Below are 13,978 nucleotides of genomic sequence, written 5' to 3'. Positions count from 1 at the left end.
AATAGGGAAAGATGAAAACTAAAACAAGACGAAACACAGAAACCAAATCATGACAGTTTCAGTGTCAAATAAAAAAAAAAAACTGCATTTCCATGTTTCAATACAATGTGTTTATTGAGACACATTCAAACATAACCTGTAGTATAACCTAAAAAACACATATTCAATATTTTGATATCTTTAATAACATTCAACCCATCTATCGAGGGATTCCGATGTCAACATATAATCTCATAGTTTCAAATTAAAAGCATGAATTAGAGACGCTTAAACCATTGCACACAATATTATATTCTTAATTGGCTAGGTGAAGCTCATTTTTGATACTGTAAATCTTGTTAAATGACTTTATCTTAACGTAGAATCATACTCAAGTTGTATAAGATGATTATACAATTTGATGTGTAATTTATCCCATAGCAACCACAACTTTATCTGATTGTATTTAAGTTAAAGGAATAATTTCCCCTTTGAGATGAAGTAGGTTGACAAGCATTCAATGAAAGTCTCTTCAACTCTATTAATTGATACATACCTCCAAATTTGGCGTAGTTGGTAGTCGATTATCTCTCAACTGGTAGGTTGGGTGTTGGATTCCCCAGTTCCTGCAGCAATGCTGTTACCTTGGGCAAGACACTTAACCCTGAATTGCTCCCCCTGCTTCATCAGCGGCGTATGAGTCAGTATGACTTTTCACTTTCCGTAGCAACCTCTGCCATCAGCGTGTGAATGGGTGTGAATGGGTAGGTGTTGCATATGGCGTAAAAGCACTTTGAGTAGTCAGATGACTAAAAAAGCTTTACACAAGCTCAAGTCTATTTACCATGTAACTGTCATGGAGCCCTTCATATACATCAATCAATAAATGAGAAAATAGCATTTCTTTTTCATGTGCATCTGTGCTTTTTATTGCAATAATAGATCTGCATGTTGTTGATATATATTTACACACACACACACAGTATACATTTTCAATGATGAGAACAAAACAAGAACTTTGGAACAATAAGCACTGGACACACAACATGAGAAAAACCCCACAAATTAACCACTGACTGTCTTAACATGGATTCTCACACACACAGACACATGCTAACATTCAAAAGTACCAGCACACACGCGCTTACACACTGAACACATCAGTTAGTTCTCCACACATGCACACCTGCCGACACATTGTTCAAATGAAGAACCCCGAATATAAGTACTGAAGGTCTTTTGATTCGATGTTAGAAGTGCAGAATATTTTTTTATTGTTAACACTGAGTTTGTCTTTGCGACACTAGCTCGACTGAACTGCACTGTACGCAACACAGACAGACAAGCCAACAATCCAACATACACTTTCACTATTACAGTAACCTAGTAATATTAACATCTCCAGCGACATAGGGAAGAAGAATCATACTGATGTAGTATGAAATAGATTTCAAACTGACCATTTATTCTTATCATATACTGTATTTCGTCTATATATACTATTTACATAACATGAACAAGTTATATACTTTATATTTAAAGGGTTAACTTATACATGGAGCAGCTTATTTTTGTTTACAGCCACTAAACATTCACTAAAAGCCTCTCTGGAATCACATTTTAAATACTCAAAGGGCTCTGGGGTTTCGTGTCATTTTTGGAGGTTTTCTGTTTACACATCTTGAGTTTGTGATACACATCGCACTAACTTTAACATGAGATATGCAACAAATACGACAATACTATAGCTGAAAACAAACATAGCTTTTTTTTTTTTTTACGCACGATGCACAAAACACCACTTTTTTTTTTACAATCATCTATTGCAATTTCTTTACAGATAACGTGTTTGTAACAGTTCGACTGCTGTGATATGTCGATAAGAGAAGTTGACGATGATGATGATGATGAATAAGAGTACAGTGAGACAGCGATATTGCCCACGGAAGCATGCTTGAAAAGAGGACTTGTTTGTCTTTGACCAGGTTAATAGACGGAGGGATGAATCAGTTGTTGGATAGACACAAGAGGAAGAGCTCCTCTTCTCCTCCTCCTCTTCCTCATTTCATTGGCCTCATGTTGATTTGCTTACTTCCTCTACTCAAGGAATCTGTGATCTCTAGAAATCGTAAAAAAGCAGGAGAAAGAGAAAATCATGGTTTAAGTTCCCTGTGGGTTGTGTTCTGTCTTCTCCCTCATATTCTTCCTGTTAAAAATAGGCACTCTTAAAACTACCATAAACCTACTCCAATGTACTCACACAACACCAGCACAACACTGGGCGGAGTCTTGATAAAAAAAAGAAACGATGAGCTGGATTTAATGGGCTATAAAACAAGAACAGAGCCAAAACATGAGAGCATCACGCATCAATGTCAGGGACGACTGTTTTATTTTGACTGTATAATTTAATCTGTAAGTAGAAAATATTCAATACTTGTACAACATTACAAATTATTCACAAGATTGTGCAGCCTTATTTTCCTCACATCTACAAGGTTGCAAAGGCTATTTATTAAGAATTCATGTTATGCCTGATTTAAATCAATAATTAAGCATGAGGCACAACATAAAATGATTATCAATCAAGTTGCCTTGACGACAATCTACAACAGTTTTTGTGGGGTAAATAATGAAAGTTTACTGTAGTACAGTATATTACATACATATATTTTTTTCACATATTGAAAAAAATTTACCCTGTTCCCACAATTATAACGGTTTTTCATAATGTCATCCTACGTCCCTTTTTTCCACATATCCAGGGCTCGCCCCCCGGCAACGGCGGGCAAAGCCAATGCAGATGTTTTGGATTGTGTGATACTGTAAGTTGTATAGCTTAAGGTCAATATTTGAACCACTTTTAATACGATCCATTTTACTTCGTTATCGTTATCCAGTATGAATGCAAGCTAATTGTTGTCAGTAAGTTAAGTTTCCAATAAAACTGCTATACTTAGTAATTAATGGATGTAAGAAGTCAGCTCTTTGCAGGAATTGACCCGACCAAACGAGAAACTACAACTGTAAAAGCTACATATAACACTACAAAGACTCACTTATGCTAACAAAATAACTCTAATGCTAACCAATTAAATACCTGCAGCATTGGGATTTTTATGTCACATTAAATAATTAAATAACCAGCTAAAAAGTCTAATCTAACACATTGTCAGCTGTATGGGCAGTCTTATTAGACATACTATGATACAATACTAAGATACACTAGGTGTACACATATCACAATTCCATTTAAATGTTTATTTTGATAATGGATGCGATGTGAGATGGAAGAGCATGGGGTAGGTTTTGGACTTGTTGAGCGAGGCTATGTAACTTTATAAAACATGATTCTCTTGAATTTGATTTGACAATGAAAAAAACCCCCAAAGATTTCTGTAACAGACTCAGCGCTAAAGTTAGCAAAGTTTAAAAAGGTATGTAACTGAACTGATTTGAAGACTTCTCTTTCTCAGCAGTTACCAACATATTACTTGTTATCAAAGTTACATAGCCTAGCTCACAACTTTAAATGGTGACATGATATAATTCAATATATCATGTCACAAAATATAAACAGTTTTTATAATAACTTAGGGCAATTACAATATTAGCCATTAAAAAAAGTATACTAAAACTAATTGCTAAATGCACTACAGGTGTTTGTCTGCCTAATGTTCATACTTCATACTTTATGCTTTGCTGTTGACCTTACCAATGTACAGCAAGAGCGACCAACGGCTTAAATTCGGATTTGATCACCTTCGTTCAACCTGGTGATTGCAAAATAAATCCATTTAAGTCAGCTGTTATTGAGAAAAGGCCCCTGATTGTTAGCATGTTCTGCTCTGTTAGCCACATCTGCTCCAGGTGTGAGCTACAAGATTGGAGTCATCAAAATCAATGTTTTTTTGTATTTTTTCAAGTATCTGCACATTAGTTCTGTGAATTAATTGTGTGTGTGTGTGTGTGTATATATATATATATTTTGATTATGTAAAAAATGGTCTGAAAAAAACAAGCTGAAAAGGAAATAAGAGAGCGAACAGAAATGCATAGATGAAAAAGAAAAGGGTTTAGGCTTATGTACAGACAAGCGATGAGAGGGAATTTGATTGGTGCAGAGCTTTGTACTCACGCCCCCTCGTCTCTGAGCAGTGATAGGAACTTGGTCACTCTGTAGTCCTCGTCCATCTGGAGAGAGCCAAAGAAGGCAGAGGGAGAAACAAACAGTTGTAATATCAAATGGTAGAAGCCAAAAACCCACAAATAATGTCACTATCCTTGTCCAGTTAAACAATCCTGTGTCCTTAAGAAACAGCATGCCCCCCTCTGATTGTGATTATATGATAACATGTTATTCTACAGGTATGTAATACTAATGTCATGTATGTAATGTAATACTATTGTGATGATGCCAGTATGACTATTTGAATATATTTTTAAAGGTTAATCTCACAGATAACTGCATAGCGTTACAAAACATTTTTCAGAAAAAACAAAATAATTGCATTACTTTTGATTATGTGAATTCCTGTTATCTGTACTTTTGTATGTTTATACCATCAAACAACATCATCATATTACCTGATATATGGCAACTACAACCATTCAGTGTATAACACTCTGTCATGAAACGTTTCGGTCGATCTTGTTTACCTGTAGCGACATCTCGATGAGCACCAGCAACTTCTTGACGCCGATCCAGACTCTTTTCCCTTTGAGCTGTTGTGCGATTCTAGTCCGCTCTTTGTCTGAGAAGCTCCCCAGGAGCTACAGAAACAACACAGACATTAGAGAGGTGGAGACCTTTAGCGCCGAAACCTCTGACTGCCTCTGAGAACGGTTGAAGGTGAAATCCTCCTTTTAATTGAGGACATGGTAATTACATCGTTAATGTCAGGCGTACAACAAGGTTATAGAGTTGAATCTGGCAGGGCTGAGTGGTGTGTGTGTGTGTGTGTGTGTGTGTGTGTGTGTGTGTGTGTGTGTGTGTGTGTGTGTGTGTGTACCTCTAAAGCGTCGACTAGCTGCTCCCCAGTAGAGATGTTGGGAACGTGGATGGTGGTGCTGAAGGCGTCCAACATCTCCATCTCCTGCAGCACATCCTTCCGGCTGGTGGTGCCGATGATGAGCAGCTTTCGACCCTGCAGAACACACAAAAGACTCATTCAGTTAGCTAACTATCAGATGAATAAATACATACTTCCAGATAAAATGTTGCGCTCTGATTTAACTTATCACAAAAGATTCAGACGAATTATATTATTTCTTGATGCGGCATAAAATGAAAACCCTTTGCAACAGACTTGAAACCAAAAGAATGAGCCGGCTAATAATTGATTATGAGTAAAAACTAAGTAAACAGCTGGACTAACTCTGTTTATGTCATTTGATTTTCATTTTTTTTATATCTAACAGTAGCTGGCTCTTTCTCTGTGTTACAGTCTATATTTGGCTTTTGAGTTTAATGGCTCCTGTGCTCTTACTGATAAGACAGTGGAATAGATCCTTTTTTTTAGTTGAAGTCTCTGCAAAATGGCAAACAGCATTATTTAAAAAAACAATAAATAATAGATATAGATTTAATGGGAACTCGGGTGTTCTTTCTTCTCTTTCTTATCATCATCCTCCTCAGACAAACAGAAGCAGCTGATCCCCCAAAGACAAAAACAGACTTTGATGTGCGAAATCAATGTGAAATTTGACTTTACTTCTTTGTCTTTGAATTTTACTTTTTTTTTTAAATTTACAGTTGAGCTCTATGACCCAAATGTTTGATATAAATCACATTCTAGAATCACAGAAATCACTTGGCTGTATGTTTAAATCATTGTTAGTTTCAGTATTTTGTGCAGTACAGTAACGTTGTTAATTGAACCTGACCTTTGGTGGAGCCTTCTTCAGCAGCACCAGCAGGGCCTGGAGGACCAGGTTGGAGAAACGAGGCCCGATGGGAACATAATCCAGCAGACGCTCAATGTCATCCACCACCACACAGCTGAGCTGGGATTTATACGCATCATCAAAGACCTTAAAAGGGGGGAGGGGAACCAAGAAAGAAATGTTTAATGGAAAACAAGGTCGGAAAGGAATTAATGGATGAAAACAACAAAGGGAGGATTCAGTGTGAAAGGGAAGGAGTGCTTCAATTGAATAAATAGTTCCATAAGCTGTCGCTTAACCCCTTTTTATGTTTTTACCTTTTTGATTGCCTGGCACTTGGAGATCTCTGAGTGTCCAATCATCTTGTCTGGAGAGCAGATCTTAATGAATGGAAAATCTGAGTCCTCTGCAATCTTTGCTGCCAAAGCTGTTTTCCCACTGTTGGGTGGACCTGTGGGGAAATATCAGGAATGGGATTGGGAAGAAATGGGATTCAACTTGTTGAAAGTCAAACATGAAAACACCACATGAAATTATACATTGTATGCGCCTAAATAGTAATTCTGTGGATTTTTTCAATGTGCAATAAATGGTACTCTTTACCATACTTTCAGTGTATGACTTCTTACCTTCCAATAAGACAGCCACCAGTGGTGTGCGATCACTGTTCTTGGTTTGCTGCACCAGCAGCTCTCCGTCATCCAGGGCATGAGTGACGGGATCGCCCCATTTGATGATACCGTTCATGATGTAGTTGGAGTAGTCTTCTGCATTTGTACCAAACGCCTGAATGAAATGAGCAGGCCGTTAGAGGAATGTGACAGGGTTACGCCTTGTTCTGCAGTGCAGTGAATGTGAGAAAGATGTGGCACATACAGGTTTGATGTCATTGTTGAGGGAGCCCATGAAGTCGTTTCTAGTCACACGCAGCTTCTCAGCCTTCTCCATGTCCACTTCCACTGTAGATGTTGCCTGGAAAAGAATACAATTGAACAGAGGTAAATAAAAAAAATTAACTTTTAAAAAGAATAATAATTCAGCCACTTTCAGCCACATGAACTCATTGTTTAGGTACTCAAACGTTTATACTGGCAGGCTTAAAATTAAGCAAAAACAAAATCTGAAATAATAAGTGGGCATTAAGGGGGCTGCAGAAGGAAATATTACAGCCTTGGACATATATACACCAGATATTTACTGCCCACTGTATTATTTAAGTGTGGGAATTTGTTTAAATGTATGCACAACTTTTCAACTCACTAATCACACACTGAAGTGAAACAACACATTTCTTAATAAGGAGAGTAAACGATAATTCATTAAGTGAAGATTTTAAACACTGATTTTGTTAACTCCTATTATATTATAATTTATAATATGTTATACAGTCAAAGTATGCATTACATAGACAGTCTATACTCTCATCTTATTGACTTTTGTTTGCCAAAATATGTTCATTCCCTTCCACAATTTATCAACAGACTCTGAAATATCCTCTTGTCTAGAACAAGAGAAAAGAGCAGTTTGGGGTTTGGTGCCTTGCTCAAGGGCACCTCGGCAGACCTCGGGAAGAGCCCTGGCACCTCTTCCGTATTTTTAGTCCTCACGTGGAGTTGAACTGGCGACTCTCTGGTTCCCAGCCAATGTACCTACTAACTGGGTGCCGCAGTCCAAATTCAAAACGTTAGAGAGAGCTGTCTCCCCCCGCCCCCTCCTTACTAGAGTAGATGTGCATGTACTGTAGGTTTTCATGTCACACAGAAGCTTCAGTATTTAGACTGCTTTGCATCAACCCTTCTGCATCCTAACCTCTCTCCATTTTTCAAAAGCACCTCCAATACGTTTCCTAATTTAACCACCTTTCTGCTTGTGGAGCGTATTAAAAGAAAATATTGTGGCTTATTAGGTCAGGTAAAATCAGTTACTGTACATGTGAACCACTTAGCTGAGCCACTTCTAGTGCTGCAACATGTTTCAATTTGCATTGATAACTGGTCGCGTGTCAAGTTCAAAACAAAGACAGGCCATTCAATACCAAAATCGTAACTTAGGAGGACATGCTGGATGCTGCATTGCTGTCAGAGAAGCCAGCAATTCCACGTATTATACAGTAAGGTCATTTTATGTTTTAATTTAATAGATATCTTACATATTGTTACTTCAAAAAAGGGATTTTTAACAGTTTTAAGTTTTTTCCGGAATCTGCATGTTTTCAACTCAATTGTACGGTAATTGAAACCAGGTCAAACGAACAAGATCATTTGCAAACCCAACACCTGCAACTGATGAGCACCTCCCCAACTAATCCCTACTGTTCAGCTCTGTGTATGTGAAAGTGTTAATTGACCTTGATATGTCGGTTCATAGCAGTAGACTGAGCAGCCCTGACCAACCCCTCCAGCTCAGCACCACTGTAGTTCTTCGTTTCAAAAGCCAGCTCCTTTATGTCGACGTCGTCAGCGAGCAAGTCGAAGCTTCGCATCTTGTTGGTGTGAATGGTCAAGATCTGCACACGGCCCTTCTCATCAGGCAGACCTGGCGGTTAGACAATGAAAGAGCAAAGGGACAGAGAAAGAAGACAAGAGTCACAAAGGTGTGTCCGAAAAGAAGAGTTAAAGAGGAGAAGAGTCTAGTTAGTTTCTTAGGTTGGCTCAGACGCCTTTCGTTGGCAGTCTGTCAGTTAAGCTACAGACAATGTTTTTATACAAACATAAAAAGAAAGCTATCGTCAGACGATAAAGTGAGAATAAACATGAAGAATAAGATAGATAGAGATAGAGATAGATAAGACTTTCAAAACATACAACTCAAGCAATATTTAAAGAAATACATGGGTCAAGGGTTTTGTAAAATAAAAAATAAAGAGATATAAACCAAGTATGGAGAACCTATTAGAAACAAGAAAATTAATTGCTCACCAATTTCCATCTTGACCTCAAACCTGCCAGGCCTCATCAGGGCGTCATCTATCAAGTCAGGCCTGTTGGTCATACCTAGAAATAAAAACATATTTGGACATTTAAAAAAAACTCACAAATCACACAATGTTGGGTATCTGGGACTTCTAGCTTTGTCACATGAGGAACCCTTCTAGACAGTCAGTGTTAACTTCTAGTTCACCTGTTGTTGGATTTGCTGCTGTTGACAGATTGAATGCATCAATTCATAACTGTTGAACATTTCAATATTCTACAGAGTCTGTTCATTCACTGGATGAAAGTTTTCCAACTGACCCGAATGTGAGAAGTATCATTTTAATGTATCAGTGAATCTGTTTCCTCTGATGCTACTGACCGATAACCAGGATGTTGTTGAGCTGCTCCACACCATCGATCTTAGACAGCAGCTGGTTGACCACAGTGTCATGCACGCCAGTGCTGCTGGCGCCTGTTCCTCTCTGCTTGCAGATGGCATCCAGCTCATCAAAGATGAGGATGTGAAGGCCGCTGTTGGCTCCCAACTGGAAACATTTTATAAAAACATATTTATTTCCCTTTCCCTCTTTCTTTTTTTTAAAAATGTTGATGTAGCACAGGACATTCAGCAGCCTCACCCTCTTCTGCTCTTCCTCTGCGTCAGCAAACAGTTTACGGATGTTGGCCTCAGACTCTCCTACGTACTTGTTGAGGATCTCTGGGCCGTTGACGATCTTTGGCTCCCGGGCATTCAGCATCTTGCCGATCTGCCTGGCCATCAGTGTTTTACCACAGCCTGGCGGCCCAAACAGCAAGATGCCCTTCACGTGCTTACACCCTTGACCACAGAAACATTTAAAAGGCCACAGGGAAGAGGGAGAGAAAAAAAAAAGGAAGGACACAACAGTCAGATGTGGTACAGGAGTGGTGAAATAATTAAATGAAGAATTCAGATTAAAAAACACAGACAAGGCAGAAGAGAAAAGTGAAAAATTAATATCAGGGGGAAGATGTTGTGTTAATGTTAGTTAATATTTTATGTTCATAGAGCTTGATCAGAAAATCTGAGAAATAGCATGATATTGTCTTTGTGAGTGTAAGAAACTGGGTATGTGTTCATATATGTATGGAAGAAAAAGCTGCTGCTGTGCCTTGACACACACACACTCCCTCCACATTTAATAACTGTATATTATTTTTTTCTGCATGTGGGAATATACTGTAAACCAAATTATTGTAAGTCCAGCAAACCCAAATGTTTGTTGATTTCGAGGAAAAACCCATATCAAAAGAAAGTAACCCTATAACATTTACGTCATTCTTGCAGAGAAAAGCAAAGACATAAGAAATTGTAGTGGAACTGGAGTAACACTTCCAACTGAAACAAAATACAATAATACAAGGTGAACAGGTGGATATAATGATAATAAAAAATGAGTATTTCTCACCCATCTGCTCCACAATGTCAGGGGGAAACACTCGGGAAGCAAAGGCTCTGCGGAAAATGTCAGAGAATTCCTTGTCCAGACCTCCAATTCCCATCTTCTCAAAGTTCCAGTCTGGGTTGATGATTGTCTGTCGTGCCTCCTTAGTTTTTGCCTTACCTTGGTAAATAAAATAGAAATCATAAAATAAAGCACATTTGTGGCCAGAAATTCACACATATATTTGTTATAGCAAGGTGGCAGTTCTAGACATAAACCATGTTTGAAAATAATGTATTTTTTCATGGAACCGATGGAGGTAATTTCTAATCATTTAAGTTTTTTATGATTTTTATAATTTATGTTTTTAAAAACCATAACAAATAAGTGAACTTTAGTTTGAATGTCTCTCTCTTCCTTGGCAAAAAAAGGGAGTGGAGTCCTTTACAGATTACTCTAATGAGTTCTTACTGCCATCCTGTGGAGGAAATAGAAAATGGACTCTTATGTTGGCCCTCCTATTTGACTTTTGCGTGAGGCTCAGCAAAGTTTGGGGACATATATCATCACACTGTACTGACAAACAAGATACATACCGACTAGTGTGAGGGATGAACTTTCAGCCTTCTCAAAAATGACCTGGCTGTTTCCCACCATCAGCCCGACATCAATCTGTCAGAAACCAAAGAGTTCAATCAAACACAAATGCTTCACCGTGTGTTCCTGTGAGCTTCTCATCATTTACAAATGTTAGCTTTAGTCTGCTAAAAAAACAGCTGGAAAAGGTCTCTCATCAATTTGTGCAATAATAACAACTATGTGGTTGCTATGGATGAAACAACAAGGGTAAAAGCACAAACGTTGATGCACGAGAAAATATGGAAACTATTAAAATTCTAACAAATATACTGTAGCACGTAAACAATTTATTTCCTCCACTGACTTTTAGGGCAAGTTAACAAATTCTGGTTTTGTTCTTTACTTCTGTGATTCTAAGTGTCCTACAGTATTGTAACACCTCATTGCATGTGTGTCTGTCCACTCCTTTTAAAGTCTAAACTGCTCCACCAGTCAAACATCTGCTCAAAGATTGTAAGCCAGCCGATGCAGAAACATAACGTTTCAGTCTACGATGAAAACATGGCAAGGAAAAACTGAAACACTTTAGTTATCAATACTAAAAATTGGAGCTGAATCCCAGATTAAAGCATGTTTAATTCAACAACAAACCATAAAATCCCATCTCTTTCAACATCTGTTCTCTTTGTTTTCTTTGCCTCAGGAGAGGCAAAGACCCCACCCCCTAAGCAGGTTTTTTTGCTGCAGTGAAAATGTGAAAACAGCTTTACAGTATTTTTAATTGAGTTTGTTGTTTGTGTACTTCATTGATTCATTAGAGTTTCCTTCTTCTTATGACTGCTTCTATATATGTAAGTTTAATTGTTTTTAAAGAATTTCTAAGATAATAGCACATGTATTTACAGTTTGTGTGTTATTTGTTCATGTGTAATGACACGGCAATTTCTTGCATTTCTGAACATTCACAAAATGTGTTATCCATGTTGAAGAGTTTTTGAATCTAAAGTGTGTTTTCAACAATATTCGCACATCTACGGCTGAATGTGTCCATCATGGGCCACCACATAAATGTGCATAAATAAATAATGAGCCTAATGCAATTAATTGAGGCGAGGGACACTCCTCTTTACCCACAGCGACGTGCATATAGTTATGGTAATTCTATTCAACAGTGAAATGAATAATTCATCAGAAGACGTAACGTAGCAGCAGTGAATGGTATACGGGGATTAAAACGATTGTATGACAAATTATTTTAACGTGATTGCAACAGAAAGCAAGATTCTTTTGGAACCTTTAAAAAAAACATCAACAAAAAAAAACAGTCAAATCATTCATCTTTATCAGGTTTCTCAGAGGTGTTTCGTTGTATGACAGATCTACTCTGTGAACAGGGCAGGATAACTAATCTGCTGGAAAATAATAATTCTAGAAACTTGTGTTGATTACAAACTGTGATCTTGCTTAAAAAGGTTTGTATCATAAATGACTCAAACTACATAAATAACAACGTAGCAGGTACCTTTTGTTTCTTCCCAGAAGCTGGTTCTCCTTTGAGGATGCTGGCATCCATGGCCTCGATATCCTTCACCATCAGGCCAAACAACTTGTCACAGAAACTAAACACCAACTGAGAAACAGAGAAAAGGAAAGGGGCTGTTAAAACAGATATACTGTACACCAGAGGGCAAAACTATCATGTGTGATTGTGTCCCATCTTTGCAGTAATATGTGTAGATGTGTGTTTGTGTGTGTGTGTGTGTGTGTGTGTGTGTGTGTGTGTGTGTATGATGTGAATACGAACCTGCTGGGTAACAGAAAAAGCTTGGTTGTTGAACTGTTGGATAAACTCAGCAGCCATCTTGTCGGAGTCGTAGGGGGAGGAGTCGGTGCTCTTCTTTTGCAAGAAGTCGATTTCGATTGTCATAGAGCCGATGCACTGTTTGGACTTATCAAAGTTGTAGTTGGCCACTGAAAGACAGACAGGTTGTTATTTTTAATTCTACTACAACAAAAGAGCATGCGTTGTTCTGTTGTGTTAACGATCCTTCAAAGCGATTAAAAAAGATGATTTACCTTCCACCTCTTGGCCAATGGAGAGGCCGGCCCATTTCCTCTATATAGGAGGAGAACAGATGAGAAAACTGAGCATCAAAAAGACAAAAATGTGTGTGCCAGTGCTTGTATGTGTGTGTGTGTGAGTGTGTGTGTATGTACCTGTGGCAGGCTGAAGGCGATGCTTCCAGGTGCCACAGTGTGGTGGGTCTTTACTGTAAACACAAACTTGTGGTTGGGTGTGGTCTTCACAGTCACATTTCTGAAAAGAGAGAGAGGAGACCATTGAACCCTGGTAATAATGTTTGTTTGTTTTACAGCAAACGAGTGCCACTGATGTGTTAACTATGCCAATGTAACCTTTTTCATTTTTGCTAAAACCATTTCATCATCTTTACAGTCCACCATCTCATATATTCTAACTTTTCTCTCTTCTATTACTCTAATGGGATAAAAGCTGCGATAACAGACATGTTAGCCTTTAGCTGATTTTTTTTTTAAATTCTGTTTCTCCCAGTGGAACTGCATCTACAACGTAAATTTCAGACCCCTCCATAATTTCTAAGTGGGAGAAAATCGCAGGGTGTTCAAATACTTATGTTCATCACTGTAATTGCCTTTTACACATCCAGCAATGTGACACAACGTGAAGAAATGTTTGCATTCCATTAAAGTTTTGCTACCAGACTCTTGCCAAAAAAAAAAAAAGCCCAATAATTGGTCTCAGTTTTGCTTTATATTTGTCTCCACCACGATGAGTAGTTGATGAGCATTGATGAGCTTTCTGGATCAGTTAGTTGCTATGTCCATGTCTGTCTACGTAATAACCAAAAATAAAATAAAAAGATCCAACCAACCATGTATAGCTGGCCAACCTCTGTGCATTTATGTCATAGATGAAACTGCTTGTGTTATAAACTCTCGTTAAAATATATTAAAATATAGCAAGATGCTTTATCCTTACCAGTCAGATTAAGCATAGATTTATCTACAGTATCCCATGGCATGTCTCAGGAGGTGAGGAGTGTTTACAGACCCTGCCACAAAATGTATTGGTATTAAACTCAAGGATTTACTGGACAGTTATAATTGGATAATACTTAACAGTTACTAGGATACCAGTATCATCTGTTCTGTAAG

At 38.0% G+C, this 13,978-nt stretch overlaps 1 protein-coding gene across 3 annotated transcripts in view; it reads right to left on the bottom strand.

Annotated features, from left to right (window-relative positions):
- Positions 1-879: 879 nt before the first annotated feature.
- Positions 880-13,978, bottom strand: part of LOC306838434 (vesicle-fusing ATPase) — a 32,801-nt gene continuing 19,702 nt past the window's right edge. For 2 of the 3 annotated variants that reach the window (XM_079366611.1, XM_079366609.1), the window contains 19 exons: positions 13,001-13,100; positions 12,860-12,899; positions 12,588-12,754; positions 12,306-12,413; positions 10,801-10,876; positions 10,229-10,384; positions 9,419-9,618; positions 9,160-9,325; positions 8,784-8,858; positions 8,213-8,400; positions 6,742-6,837; positions 6,495-6,651; positions 6,183-6,316; positions 5,866-6,012; positions 4,992-5,126; positions 4,639-4,752; positions 4,118-4,173; positions 3,695-3,752; positions 880-2,098 (listed from right to left, as the gene is read on the bottom strand). In XM_079366611.1, coding sequence (XP_079222737.1) covers positions 3,722-3,752; positions 4,118-4,173; positions 4,639-4,752; positions 4,992-5,126; positions 5,866-6,012; positions 6,183-6,316; positions 6,495-6,651; positions 6,742-6,837; positions 8,213-8,400; positions 8,784-8,858; positions 9,160-9,325; positions 9,419-9,618; positions 10,229-10,384; positions 10,801-10,876; positions 12,306-12,413; positions 12,588-12,754; positions 12,860-12,899; positions 13,001-13,100 — 2,146 coding nt within the window. In that variant the 3' untranslated portion in view covers positions 880-2,098; positions 3,695-3,721. The remainder of the gene's footprint in view (positions 2,099-3,694; positions 3,753-4,117; positions 4,174-4,638; positions 4,753-4,991; positions 5,127-5,865; positions 6,013-6,182; positions 6,317-6,494; positions 6,652-6,741; positions 6,838-8,212; positions 8,401-8,783; positions 8,859-9,159; positions 9,326-9,418; positions 9,619-10,228; positions 10,385-10,800; positions 10,877-12,305; positions 12,414-12,587; positions 12,755-12,859; positions 12,900-13,000; positions 13,101-13,978) is intronic. The other variant, XM_079366610.1, reaches the window with a different exon arrangement.

This window comes from Symphodus melops (genome assembly GCF_947650265.1).
Source record: "Symphodus melops genome assembly, chromosome: 17".
Lineage (NCBI taxonomy): Eukaryota > Metazoa > Chordata > Actinopteri > Labriformes > Labridae > Symphodus > Symphodus melops.
The sequence above is the reverse complement of the archived record's forward strand: the minus strand, read 5'-3'. Positions and strand labels throughout refer to the sequence as shown.